This window comes from Fistularia commersonii, chromosome 29 (assembly GCF_037954325.1).
Source record: "Fistularia commersonii isolate RoL2024-O1a breed Wild chromosome 29, RoL_Fcom_v1.0, whole genome shotgun sequence".
NCBI classification, from domain to species: domain Eukaryota; kingdom Metazoa; phylum Chordata; class Actinopteri; order Syngnathiformes; family Fistulariidae; genus Fistularia; species Fistularia commersonii.
In genome coordinates, this window is record NC_141312.1 from 1,765,419 (window position 1) to 1,780,222 (window position 14,804).

General features: G+C 44.7%; 1 protein-coding gene across 1 annotated transcript in view; it reads left to right on the plus strand.

Moving 5' to 3' along the window:
• Nucleotides 1-14,112, plus strand: part of zbtb20 (zinc finger and BTB domain containing 20) — a 30,714-nt gene extending 16,602 nt beyond the window's left edge. Inside the window, exons 2-4 of the mRNA XM_086177482.1 lie at nt 5,326-5,470; nt 6,683-8,212; nt 11,902-14,112. Coding sequence (XP_086033608.1) covers nt 6,703-8,212; nt 11,902-12,437 — 2,046 coding nt within the window. The 5' untranslated portion in view covers nt 5,326-5,470; nt 6,683-6,702 and the 3' untranslated portion in view covers nt 12,438-14,112. The remainder of the gene's footprint in view (nt 1-5,325; nt 5,471-6,682; nt 8,213-11,901) is intronic.
• Nucleotides 14,113-14,804: the final 692 nt, after the last annotated feature.

Below are 14,804 nucleotides of genomic sequence, written 5' to 3' on the forward strand. Positions count from 1 at the left end.
TGCGGGATAGTTTTAATACCGACGTGCAGCATCTTAATTGAACGCACCTTCAACGACCGGGTGCCTCTCCCTCCGCGGAGCAGAGGAATCAATAAAAAAGGCTGATGTTAAAAAAAAATTAAACTAAAAAATAATTAAAAGGAACGGTGACTTTCTATGTTGAATAGATTTGGCCAGATCTGTAACGTGCTGCAGCCCTCCGACCGGTTCTGCTAAAATCAGCCCCATCGGTTCCTGTATTAGCTGGCAGATAGGCGCGGGTGAAAACAGAATTATCACCTGTCTTGTCAGCATCTTATTGTTCGATCGTGAGGCTGAATTTGCCCGGTGTGTGTGCGCACACCGCACACTCGTCGGTCCGGGGAGAGAAAAAAAAAAATCAATTAAAATAGCGAATTCAATTTCTGTAAATAAATTGCAATAAATGACCAGGGCCAAAATTGACACAGATTATGTTTTTTTTTTATTCCATTGTCTATTTCTTTTTGTATCCTGAGTGGAAAGTCCACATTTCCTATATTCTAAAATCACTACCACTGAATTAAAAAAAAAAAAAACACCCCGTACTGTACACGCAGCACTTCATTTTTTAAAAAATATCCGAAAACAACCCCCTGTGAAATGATCATAAACAGATATGAAAAATCTAATTGTGTTTCACCTGGAATCCCCCTGTACATCACGTTGGACAAAACCCACACGTGCACGGACGAAATAAGAGAAATACAATATTTCTCTGTGACAATTAATCACAAGAGCCTCCACGCATTCATGAATTCCTCTTAATTAGACCAGAAAAAAAAAGAGAGCCTCTCAGGATGTGCAGATCTGGATGTGATGTATGAAGACACTAAATGCACGTGCACCGACTCCATGTCCCTCCCTTGTTTCTGTTCTTTTTTTTTTTTTTTTTGAACCAAACCTGCCAGAGGGCTTGAATGCGCGCTTACAGTGTGTGTTGTCAGCAGCATTAGCATATTCAAGATGTATATTATTCACATGGCCGATACCGCTTCTTTCATAAGCACGTCTCTGGCGTCTCCTCCCCGACCCCCATCCCCCATCCTCGCCGTTCCACGTCCCCCCACCCTACACACACACACACACACACACACACACACACACACACACACACACACACCTCCCCCTTGATTAACTAATGTCCAATTTGATGCAGCATATTTCATGAGCTTGTCACCTAATACAGGAAGCTGATTAACCTGGAGTCTGGCTGGTGAAGTTACATCCCTTGTGTTCCTGTTTTTTTTTTTTTTTTTTTTTTTTTTTCCTTTCTCCCCCACTCCCCCCCCCACACACACACACTTTACCCCCCCACCTCCCTCATCGCCCTCGTCAGTCTTTGTTGTGGCGGTAGCAGCAGAGCATGCATCGCATTGGCGGTCTGAAGCATTGTGTCTGATTTCCAGCAGACAAACTGACCTCTGGGGATTTATTGACAGCAAACTCCACAGAGGCAGACACAGAGCTGGGAGCATGGAAGCAGCCAGCGAGGGGCGGAGGGTGTTGGGGAAGGTTTGTAGGGTGGGAGGGAAGAGGAGGAGGAGGGCGGTTGTAACAGACAGGGAGACAGACAGATGGAAGGAAAAATGGCGAGAGACATGATGAAACAGGAAACAGGTAGAGACACCGAAATAGATTAGCGTAGAGGTGGGTGGGCGTCCCAAATTTAGTTGGATGGTGAAAATGTTTTTTTTTTTTTTTTTTTAACGTTTTTGGGGTGGATTTTTTTTTTTTTTTTTTTTTTTTTTGTGGAGCATCAGGATAGAAAAGAAAATGGCTGCTTCCTACAAGGATCTAATTAATTTTGAAGGATCATCAGCCCCTTTAGTCCAAGGCAGGGTACAGGAGGGAGGGAGACAGACCCCTGGGCTGATTAGAATTCACCGCAGGTAGGCACTGGCTGCTGCTCACCCACTGTGTCACGGCTAAAATGGAATCACTGTTGTGAGTGGCAGTCTGGGCAACTGAAGCCTGCTTCCCTTGGCCTGCTCCTTTGTTGCCAACATTCACCTCACTTTACCCCTTAGGCAGGTGGATTTACATGTTTGGCCGGACGAGCGATGCCAATATGTACGCCGTATTTGTTCTGCCTTATGGTAGTCGAGAAAAGAAGAAGAAGGAAAAAAAAAAAAAAAAAAAGCCCCGTGACACGAGGCTTAGGGTTACATCTCAAGCTAATCTGAACCCGAATGTTTCCGGTGTCAGGGGTCAGTTTAGGGTAAGAGTTACACTTGGGGAGCGGTTGTGGTTTGGCTATGGATAGATCTTATTTTTAAGTTTATCGCAGGCTGTTCAGAGGTCCATAATGAAAGGAATGTAGGTCATTGATGAATGTTGCAACTAATCTTGGAGACGGAGGTTAAAAGTTCCTCCAAGTCCTAGAGACAGTTGTTTCAAATCAACTTCCAACCCTCTGTAAATGATAACTTAATGTGAGAAACTCATTACTCGTTCTTAAAGTTTTCTTCGAGTCGAGTGTTGGTGGCGCTGCCCAGGAGTCAAGCAGACTCCCGAGGTCACAGCGCGAGAATCCTGGGGGTTCTGCGCTCGGCCCGTTTCCGCTCGGCATTTTTTTGCACGACCCCCCACCACAAATTCACTTTGCATTTTCAGATTTACTCCCGGCGCGCCCCCAAAGACAAACATTTGCGCGCAAACGGTCTTAAGGTCACTCGGTAACGGACGGCTCAAGATTTCCTCCATCACTTCATAGAAAGAGCATCTTTGGCACCGACTCCTCCAAATCTCTTATTTCAGTCAAACCAGAGTGTCAGCTTATTGCTGCACTACGTGGTATCCCTGTTTTATTTTACAGCAACCTCATATTTAACAGCCAAATCAAATAAAACACACGCACACAAGCTTTTTTCCACCTTTTCGGTTTCCAAAATTTCAGTCGACCAAAAGAGCTAAGAAAGAGTGATTTTTTTTTTTTCGCATTTTACAATTTCGGTGTGCTAGGTTTTTTGCCACTCCCTTTTCTCTGCAGCAAAAAAAGAAAAAAAAAATCTATTGTCACGATCCCTCTATCCCTGTGCTAGTTGTCCATTAGTTTTATAGTTGAATTTAAAACTTATCCATCACTATCAGATCCCAGACGCGCCCGGCCCCGAGTTGTATTTATGACTTTTTAACACCCCTCTTGCAGGCTTGCAGGCCGTGGGGTGCTCATTTTGTTTCTTTTTGTTTTTTTGTTTTTTTTTTTCCCCCCAAAAATCTGATTCAAAATGAAAACGGACGCCAAACCTTGGAACGGCCCTCCAGGGAGGATTAGGATGGCCGACTTTCTCTTTTTCATTTATATCTTCTTTTTTTTTTTTTTTTTTTTACATTTGTTATAGTATTTCATGGTTTTTATTTGATTTTGCTGTTACTTACTTGCTGGTATCTGTCGTGGTAAAGGCACCCTTAATTGTGCATTATTCTGGGATACATTCGAGTTAAATCCGGGATTTGAAATTGCCAGTTGAAGGGTTTTTACCGTAAAATGCGTTTTCTAAATAAACCGAGATGGCAGGACAGAGGGATGTGCGTGCACGCCTGTGTTTTCTGTGTGTGTGTGTGTGTGTGTGTGTGTGTGCTACTGCCAAAGAATGCCCCGTTCAGTGTTGAGTGATCACCCTGTGCTGTCAAAGGCTCTGTTGTCTGTCAATATCCAGTCATTATATCGTTCATTTGCCGTCGATGAGAAACGTTTCGAGGGGAGGGAAAAAAAAAAAAAAATCATCTGTCTTACTGTCCACGTGATTTCTAAATTTGGGAAATTCTGATACAAAGAACTGCAAGAACTGAGAAAATATTTCTTAAAGATGTTACAGTGAACCAAATTCCTGATGGCGATATCCGTATATGTGCTGCGCATCGAATGCAATCCAGGGCTATTGTATATTTTCAAGGCCGAATATTTAACCGCTGTGTCTTGTGTGAATCACATTTCTCTTAACATTTTGTGGCCGGAATACCTCCATTGCAAAATACCACTCCTTTTTTTTCTCCTTTTTTTTTTGTGTTTAAAAGTCCGGGCCAGCTTTACGTGACAGGACAAATTCCTGTCATTTGAATCCATCAAACCCACCTCTCTGTAAACAATGCAATTAAATCATCGCGATACTGCGTAGTGTATTCAAGTTGTGATGTCTTGGCACTCCAAAGTATGGGGAAGTGTGAATATCAGATGATTTTTAGACCAGCCTCTGGCAGAGTCGGTGGAAAAATTACACAGGTCTGTTTTCATCTGTGGATTTCGAGTGTCTCAAGACGGGAGTTGCGCTCGTCAAAAGGGCTTTAAATTTTGCAAAAGAAAAATATTTGTCGGCGCAAGCCAGCTGTTCTGGTCAAATCCTAGAGCACCTCGGTTGATACTTCTCAAGACTCCCGTTTTATGAAAACACGAACATGCCAAATCCGAGCCCCGGTTAATGACGAATATTCGCATCCCGACATGCCAAGTAATATCCGATACTTTCCGTGCCTTATTGGCTGAACTGTTAGAAGGTACTATGACCGGAGTGAGGCTAATGGGAGAGAAATTGTTCCGCGGTCCATAAGAAAACTCTACGCCGGCTAAATCCTTTCTCCTCAGTCTGCCTGACCTGAAATGATACCGCGTTCGTGTCGCTGCGACGCGGCCGGCTTTACATCATGGCTCTTTCCGACGAGGTGTCAAAACTTTTTTGTCGCACGGCGACAATGCACCTATGGTTGTGTACGTCTACAATACAACGGGCGTCGCGTCAGGCTATGTTAGTATCACCAAACGGGCTCCATCACATGCTTAATGTTGTTGAATGCCTTTCTTGTGTTTATCAATGAATGCCTTGTGTGTTTTAATATTTGACTGCCTGGATCATGACAACCTCTAACTCCATACACACAAAAATGCACGCGATCATACACTCACGCACACACACACACACGCACACATTGTGGTGAGCGGAGCGGGGCCTTTCCAAAATATAGAATTTGAATTAATTAACGTGGAGATTAGGATCGTTTCTCTTTTCTTTTTCTTTTTTTTTTTCCTTTGCAAGGGTGTGGTTTTGTTGCCCAGTGACTCAGATAACTGCTGAGAGAAGGGCTGGCTCTAATACCAAAATTATTTTCTACCTTGATTTGCAATTGCACACAGGAGCGCTCATTTCTCTCGCTTGGAGAAACTCTTCACACATCTGTTGCGGCACGTTGACGGTAAATATTCGCGTAACCGTGTTCCGGGTTCATTAAGGGAGTGGCAATATCGACAAGCCAGTATGTGGCATTAAGATTTGTCTTTGTCTTTTCTCTCCCTTGCAAACACTGTGGCAGAGCAACACATGATTTGGAACGAGAGGACTGACAGCCTTGCCTAGCACCCAGCCTCTGATCAGCCATCTCCACCAGCAAACTGAAGCTTGACCCGCACTTCATCACCAGCCGCACAAGCATCTTCGTAACAAAACGTCATCTAACTGTGAGTACTTTCTCCGCATTCTTATTTTTATCGCCCCGCTATCAGATATAACTTACTTGGAAATCAGTTCCACTTGATACTTGGACCACCCTTGCATGGAATTAAAAAAAAAAAAAAAAAAAAAAATCATCCCCCCCCTGGATCATTTGGAGAAATGTGATTGTCGGGGAATGTTTCATCGTGGCACCAACGCTCATTTTACATCTGCTTAATGAGTTACTCACAAATTCTAAGTTGTTTTTTTTTTTTTTTTTCCTCTTCCATTTATCCAGTGGCATTTCATCAGAAATACGTTTCTGTGATTACATCCACAAATCTTTTGGCACGACCGCTTCTTTGGGCGGAATTTTCTATAAATTATTGGACGTGTAATTTACGCATCGATATCGCTGGAATTCAGGAAACGTGCCGCGTTTTAATAGTCAGTCAAATAAACTGCTTTACCTCAATTACACTCATGCATTTTACACTCGAAAAGGATTTAATTCCGTCCCCGCAATTTACATAATTCCTCCACGTGCCACGTATCTCATTTTCACGGTCATTTTCATTTGTTCTAACGCCGAAACCGGAGGAAAAGGCACCTCAAGTAATCTTGCACGCTGATCAGCCGGGTCATATCTGGTGTATTCCTCAGTTATTTGGGAAGCGCCATCACTGCGAGCACATGACTAACAAAAGAGGCCTGTTGTCCTCTGAGCCCAGTGCACCACCTAACGGCGGCTCAGGGAACTCCAGGATTTAAAAGGAGAGCGAGGAGGAACTCGGAGTAATTAGATGGAAACCATCTTAATTGTCTTCCACAACGGCGATGAAGAGTTTTTATCATTAAAAAGCTACATTATCTCAGCTATTGAAAGTGTTTCAGTATTTATATTTTCCCATTAGTAATCCCCCATGAGCACATTTATTCCTTTATAGGCGTCAGTGTTTTTATCCTATATTCATTGTAAATGGATATAGATAATCTGCGTGTGTGTGTGTGTGTGTGTGTGTGTATGCCCTTTTTTTTTAAACTCTTAAACAAAAAATGGATTCCCGGAAGTTTCAATTACTTCCAAATGAAAGATAAATCTAAGTCCCGTTTTTTTTTTTTTTTTGGAGCATTTCAGGCACTGCGATGCACTTGAAAATTTCGGTGTGTGTGTGTGTGTGTGTGTGTGTGTGTGTGTGGTGACTTTCTAAGCCCGGCGTGTCGTTCCCTGCTTTCAGGTTACATCAGTTGCAAGGGGATGACCGAGCGCATTCATAACATCAATCTCCACAACTTCAGCAATTCTGTACTTGAGACCCTCAATGAGCAACGCAACCGTGGGCACTTCTGTGATGTGACTGTTCGGATCCATGGAAGTATGCTGCGAGCTCACCGGTGCGTGCTGGCTGCTGGAAGCCCTTTCTTTCAGGACAAGCTGCTTTTGGGCTACAGCGACATTGAGATCCCTTCTGTGGTCTCGGTGCAATCCATCCAAAAGTTGATTGACTTTATGTACAGTGGGATCCTGCGAGTATCTCAGTCAGAGGCCCTACAGATCCTAACTGCCGCCAGCATCCTACAGATCAAGACCGTCATAGATGAGTGCACTCGCATCGTGTCCCAGAATGTCGGCCTGGCCGTGCCGGGGGGTTTCCCCGTCATACCGGGTGACTCCGGGCAGGAGACGCCCCGCGGCACGCCGGAGTCCGGCACGTCCGGGCCCAGCAGTGACGCAGAGTCAGGTTGTATGCAAGCGACATCGCAGCAAAGCATAGAGCGCGCGTACACATCGCTGTACACCTACCCTGGCATTCCTGTGCAGAACGGCACCCGCGAGCGCCCTCTCTACATCAATCCCATGTCCACGAATTACGATCCGACCCTCAGCACTCAGAAGGACCAGCAGTCTCAAGATCCGCCCTGGATAAACCGCAACCAGGAGAGGTCTCAGCATGTCGACCGCTTCACCGCAGAGTCCACTCACTGCCGCAAGCAGCCCCGGCCGGTACGCCTACAACCAGGAGGGATGCACATCAAGCAGGAGGCCGAAGACGAGTACGGCTGCTACAATAACCTGGGGGACTGCCAAGACGACCCCGACCACGCCGAGGGCGTGGAGAGCGAATCCAAGGTGGAAAGTTTTGACTCAGGTGTGAGCTCCTCCATCAGTACCGAGCCAGATGCTATGGAGCAGCAGCCCTACCTGACAGGCTTCGGCCGGGAGGGGTCCGCCGAGGGCCAGCAGGGGGAAGGAGGTCCAGTGCAGATCGAGGTCAACGACTCGTCCCCGGAGCAAGCGCAGGAGACCGAAGAGGGGGACGCGTCTCACGGCACTAGTGACAGTAGCATGATGCAGCCCCTGTCAAACTCAATCATGTCCCAGTCCCTGCCGAGCGCCCCGCACTACATGCGCCAGACAGAATCACACACCAGCAATCTGAGGATGCCGCTCACCGTGACCAGCAATTCCCAAGTGATGGGCACCGCTGGAAGCCCCTTCTTGCCCACGCTCTTTCCCACACAGCCGGCTAGAGACAGCAAGCATTTCGTTTACCTTTCTGGCCAGCAGCAACCCCAGTTCGTGGCAGTGCCGCCCCCCACCATGCCATCATTCCCCAACACGTTGACAGTACCACAAGCGCCAGCTCAGCAGCAACAGGCTGCCGGAGGAATCGGTCAGGGGGAAAAGAAGCCCTATGCATGCACTCTCTGCTGTAAAACCTTTACTGCAAAACAGAACTACGTCAAACACATGTTTGTCCATACTGGTAAGTTCAACCGTCTCACCGCCAGATTGAAAAATAGCCATGTATGTGATACGTTTTTGCCGCTCACTTTCGGACGTTTATCCGTTTCGATCATTTCAGTATAGATGTCCGCCTTCTGCCTAATGCACAGGAGTGGGATGGCATTTTTGGAAAAACAAATCAGCAGTGGTGTTCCCACTATTTTCCACAATTTCCTTTTGATCAAACCGCAACCCCAAGTGCCGGCACGACGCCGTCCGTCTGCCATCGCGAGAGACACACACACACACACACACACACACACACACACACACACACATTTCCCAAAGCCAGCTAAAGGAAATGCAAATTTGTGCATATTTGTTTCATTATATTCATGAAAAGCTGGTTAAATTAATCCTCTGATGAAGAAGAGCTTCTGTTTCCTTTCTCACGTCGAGTATATTTTTGTTTACCAGATCAATTCGGGGCTCTTGGCGGCCCCTGTGCCAGAGCGCACGTGCATGTTTCTTAGGCCTCCTGTTTCTTTATCCTTTGCGACGGTGTGACTTCCGCACGCCGACGGTTCGTCACCAAGTTTATTTGCTTATGTACGGAAACCTTTTCACCCCATCCATGTGTGAAAACTTTTCATTCGCCGTATTTCCAAGGTTTCCCGTGAAAGTTTTTTTATTTTTTGGATTTTTTAATTTTAAAATTGAAAATGCATATAAGAGCATGTGGGTGGAGAAGACGCTGAATGCCATCCTGTTCCATTGCGTTTAATGGCAAGGCAGGCAGCTACCGCTGAAATCTGCTTTAGCGGGGGACCAGGGGAAATAGAAAAGACACACAATTAGTAGAAAGGGCAGATTTGATCGATTGTGGCATCCAGGTGAACCGGTTCTGTTGAAAATAAGTTAGGTTTGACATACACACACACACACATGCGCGCCGAAAAACAAAACAATTGTGTGTACAATTTGTATAGGATTAGCGCGGCCTTGGATGCGGGTATTTTGATATTTCAGCCACGGCTCGAGTTAAAAACTCAACTCCCCCTCTTTGAATCAAATACGAATTGATTGAAAAAAAAAATTGAAAACACGTGATTAATTCGGGTCATTTGTATGTCACCTGTGCTTTAGGCGCCGGCGATTTTATTTAGTAACTGAAACCGTCATCACGGAGCGAAAGAAGTAGATACGCCGTAATTAGATGATCTCCTTGTTAATTTATTACAATCCATTGCTCCTATATTAAGGCTATTTAAAACCAAATTTCCTGTTTGACATGGATTTGCAGAGCAGAGTGATGGCATATCAAGAAGAAAAGTCGCTGATTAATAATGTTCTCGGATCAGATCGGAGCGTCCCATCCCGGCCGATGACGGATCGTCCCTTCTGAATCTTGTAAAACATATTAATCAGAAACAGCAGGGTGTCATCATGATGTATTATATGATATTCTTGCGAGATTACGATACATTTATTACCAGCGCAATCCGAGGCCTATGCATTTGGACGTGAAGCCGTAATCAAGAGACGAGCGGGGCTTATACCGAAACAACGGCGACGCAAACGTCGCGCATGCCGGCGCCGTTTCCTCGTCTGTGTTGCCTTTGCGGCGCCGAGACGAGAGTTCGCTGAGTCGCCGCGTGGCCAGCGCTCCCCGATCCTCTTCGAGTTTCCACCGAAAACATCTCACACGCATGCAGTTGAGATGTAACCAAACGCACCTCTGACCCGTCTGTCAAGCAAAAATGGTGGACGTATAAATTATGGGCCTTGTTTTAATTAAAGCAGGAAGTTGCACATTAATTCACTAAGCGTTATAGCAAACACGAGAATCGCAGGACTTAATTAACTTACATGCAACCCCCGACTTTTTGGCAGTATAATCAATCTCTCCTTCCACCTGATATTTTTATAAAAGTAATACAACGGTTACTTTATATATATATATATTTTCTTACAGTTCCACATCGACAGCAGTGGCAGCCATGTGCAGCAGGATAAATAGGCCCGGCTGTTAGAACCCTGCTGTATTCACCATGTGACGGCATGTCCAAGACACTTCAGCCGGTCAACAAAACAATTTAGTGAAATATTTTGAATGAAAATAGCTGTAAAAAAAAAAACGGTTAAAAACGCCGAGGAAATTCTGTCGAAATCCATAAGACGTTACCTAAAACTACAGAAAATAGGAGTCAGGGCTACGTTCTCTACTTGCAGTTTATCGAAACACCACTCCAGGGTCCTCTAAAGTGTACTATATGTGTACTACAATGGTTTCCAAAGTACTGCCTAGAGGTCACTTTAATATAATGTAGTGTAATATCATGTATTGTTAGAAGGGCTGTGGGCCTCATCGACAGCGGGGGCCTCCAACGTGTCGCTCTGTTTAAACATCTGAATAATGTTTCAGTCCGTCTTAGCGCCGCGTCCGCATCTCAGATGTTTTTTGTAGTTCACGCTCATTATTCTGCACGCACACGGGAGATCGCTGCCTGCGGAGGCATTCAATCATTCAATATAGACAACACGCAACGCCAACGGAGCACTTCAGTGAGAGATCAGTGATGGAAATTAAAGCTAAGAGCTGAGACTCTTTTCAGACACCGAGCGAAAAAGATTAACCACGTTTATGTTGGCCTGGACGCCCCGGTCTGCGGAAGGTGATCGTCGTCTTCGTCCCGTCCCGTCACCCGATGTGAGCGGAAACCTGTGGATAATACAGTACTTTCGTAAACCGAGCGACCCCTCGGACAGCGACGCCTTCGCTCCGGCGCCACGACGCGCCCGTAATGTCTCACAAAGTCGCACTCTAACGTGCCGACTGACACCCTCTTGATTACTGCCCGTTATTCGTCAAACGCCGCAGCCGAACCGCACGAACGGGAAAGACAAATTCTCATTGTTTGAATAAATGATTTTCCCAGAAGGTGAAATTAAGCTCTGAGCCACCTGTGCATGCAGATCAGAACCGCTGGGCGTTCGCCGTATTACGGCTGCCTATCTGGAAAGCGAGGTTGGCCGAACGCAGCCGGCCGAGGCGTTTCTAAAAAACAGCCAATCCGGGCGTCCTCTCTGAATGTTTACCTCTTTAGCAAAGGTAAAGGATCTGGGAAAAATCCTAAGTACTTAAAGGAAGAGCTTAACTGGAGATACAGGAGGTGATAATGAGACTGCGAGATGCGTTTTTTTGTTATTGTTTAAATGCCTGCAAACTGCTTCCTAAAACCTAGAAACAGTTCGACTGCTGGGCCAGACTCATCCTATCTGGGAGTGTGTGATTCAGCTAGTCAGATATAATGCTACATATCAATACTGAGACAACAGGCGTCCGTATACCCCGCCAATATTCTATGAATTGCGTTTGTATTTCAACACTTTTACAAACATCAAAGAGAAATGCACAATGCACAAGTGTGTGTGAGTGTACAGTTATATTTTAGTCGTGTCTTCTCGCAAACACCGTTTCCCCAAAAGCGGTTGAAATCATTCTCCAGCCGCAGCCTTGTTGTGTGCGATACCGCCACACAAGTGGAATAACGGCGCTCGCCGTGTTTACCTGTACAATATTTGGGCATCCTACAAAAAGACGGTTCCAAAGAAAGTCTCCGCCATCTATATGTCGACAACTGTTTTCTGTAGTGGTTCTTAAACCTCGCGCTCAAAACGTCCCCTCTTTCTCTCTCTCCTTAATGCTTTGTCTTGCATGCCATGCAGGTGAGAAGCCTCATCAGTGCAGCATCTGTTGGCGCTCGTTCTCCCTCAAGGATTACCTAATCAAACACATGGTGACACACACAGGGGTGCGGGCCTACCAGTGCAGCATCTGCAACAAGCGCTTCACCCAGAAGAGCTCTCTCAACGTCCACATGCGGCTGCACCGTGGAGAGAAGTCTTACGAGTGCTACATCTGCAAGAAGAAGTTCTCACACAAGACCCTGCTGGAGAGGCACATGGCTCTGCACAGCACCGGCAGCGCCCTGACGGGGCTGTCGGTGAGCGTGGGCACCCCGGGCCCGGTCTCCATTCCCATGCCTATGGCCGTCCCCGAGCCCGGAGCCGGAGTGGTGGCCCTCGCCATGCCGGTGAGCGGAGGTGCGGGGGAAGGCGCCGGGGTCGGGACGGGAGTGGGAGTAGCCGCCGAGGCCAGCTGCCAAGAAGGGACCACCTACATGTGCTCTGTCTGCCCCGTCAAGTTCGACCAAATGGAGCACTTCAATGACCACATGCGATTGCATGTCTCCGATGGATAAGTACAAATAGATAAACTTCTCAAAAAAAAAACAAAAAAAAAGAATGACAAATAAAATGGCACTAGATTTTCCTTTTCTTATTTTGAGGTATGAAGAGTAATGAGTATAGACACTGGCACATTAAGTTTCCCAAAAAAAAAAAAATGATTTTTTTTTTTCTGTTATTCTAAAAGAAAAAAGATGGTGGCCTTAAGGCTTAGTAGTTTGATATTGATCTACTGGATGGATCCAAACTACAGGCCTCTAAATGTATGCTTTCCTAAAATACTGATTTATGTGTTGAACACTACCGAAAGGCCTACGAAAGAAACACATACACACAAACACACCTTTAGAATAGACCCGTCTGAGTGAACTATCATGTGCGTCAGTGTTTGAGCGTCTGTGCTTCTGCACGTGTCCACGTGTCCGTCTGTCCCCTGCGATCCCGAGTGTGTGCGTGCGTGTGTGTGTGTATGTGTGTGTGTGTGTGTGTGTGTGCGTATGTGCGTATGTGCGTGTGCGTGTGCGTGTGTGCGTGTGTGTGTGTGTGTGTGTGTGTGTGTGTGTATATATATACATTGCCATGATGTATAAACCATGGCAGTTGTGAACCCATACTGACCAGTTTGGAAACTATAGATGTCCAAGCTTACTGTGGTATAATTTACAACAACAATAACGTTAAAAAAAAAAAATCATTTGGGGTTGGGCTACATATTCCCTCTAAAAATACTAACGGTCACAAGATTGCCTTGTTATGTAAAAATATAAAAAAATGGAGAGTAGTTAATTTGACACTGGGTTTAATTTATTCCTATGGTATTAAGGGATTATAATGCAGCTGTTGTCAAGGTACCAATTTCAATCATTTTACTGAGATGTAACATCCTGTCGGGGCGACAGAACAAATACTCCTCCTATGTTTTATAATTGCTGTCCATGCATTTTGATGCCTGAGTTTACTGAAATTAGGGTGTCGGCGAGACGTAATCAAGCAAAAAATGTTTCTTTTTTTCTGACGTTTGGAGTCATTTGCATTCACTGCCACTGATATCTTCAAAGACTGTTAAGGCTAGTAAACCTCCTCCGTACAAAACACAAGAAAAAAAGAAATGTTCTTTTGCGTGCAGGTTGGTTTTTGTTTTTTTTTTTGTTTGTTTGTTTGTTTGTTCATTTTTTTTTTCCCGTCTTCTTCCATCCACAGTTGACTAAAACTCTCCTTCACATTTGCTGCTCCTCAACTTGCATCTGACTGTTATGGGATGTACAGGAAAAAAAAAATACAACAAAAAAACACGAGATTCGCCGTTCAGGCAATCGAGTAACCGACGCGGTCGGCTTTATCCAATTTCGGACTTTTGCGGCTAAAACTCTAAATTTCATTTAGAATTGGAAATAAGTGCCATCCTGATCCTTGCATCCCCCCCGTATCACACGTTTATTACACCTGCAGACCGATTTTTAGCAGGTGGGGGCAAAACGCATTACAGCACCCCCAACCTGAACCCCCCTCCTCCGCGGAGGCTCAAATAGCATGCAGCGTTTCGAAAAGGAAATGCGGCCTGAAAGCAAAACAAGTAGCTCCGTCGACACCACGCCGTTTTCACAATATACCACACGCCGCAGATGGACTTTCTGCATTAAAGAATACATTCCTGTTTTTCTATAAAATAAAAGAAAAAAAGAAAAGAAACCTACTGAATAGATCTGGAAACTAGTGTGCGCAAGTTGTCATCCACGCATAACATCACTTAAGGCTAATTTCTGATATTTGAATTGTTTTCTTGTTGTTTGTTTTTGTTTTTGTTTTTTGTTTTTTTGCTATTTCACATTGCTTTTTATCGAAAATAGGACACACACACACACACACACACACACACACACACACACACACACAGACTCTCACTCACACACACATGCAACTGCCTGCAACTGCAATCCGAAGGATTTGCTCTTTTGCGCGAGCAAACACTATCGTAGTTGTATTGTTCAAAAAGAAAAAAAAGAATAACTAACTGCATACAGTGGTCCCTAAAGAGACCCACTGTATATTATTTATATATATATATACATACACATATATATATATATAAACAAAGTGCTACTTTGCACATTTTCTTAAAATGCCTGTGCTTAATATTTAATCATTTTCCTTAAAAAAAAGATTTTCTTTTATTCAATTTCAAAGGAAAATTAAAAAAAGAAAAAAACAAAAACCTTTTTTTAAAAATCTTGATAAGTGGACTGCATTATTTTCTTGCATATATGTTGCACTGCTTAAACCGATAAGTGCACTACTGTTAACAGAGATATTATAGTTTTAGAAAAAGAGGATTTTTTTAAAATCTAACATTTTGTTGTAGGATTCACATGTAATAGAATAGC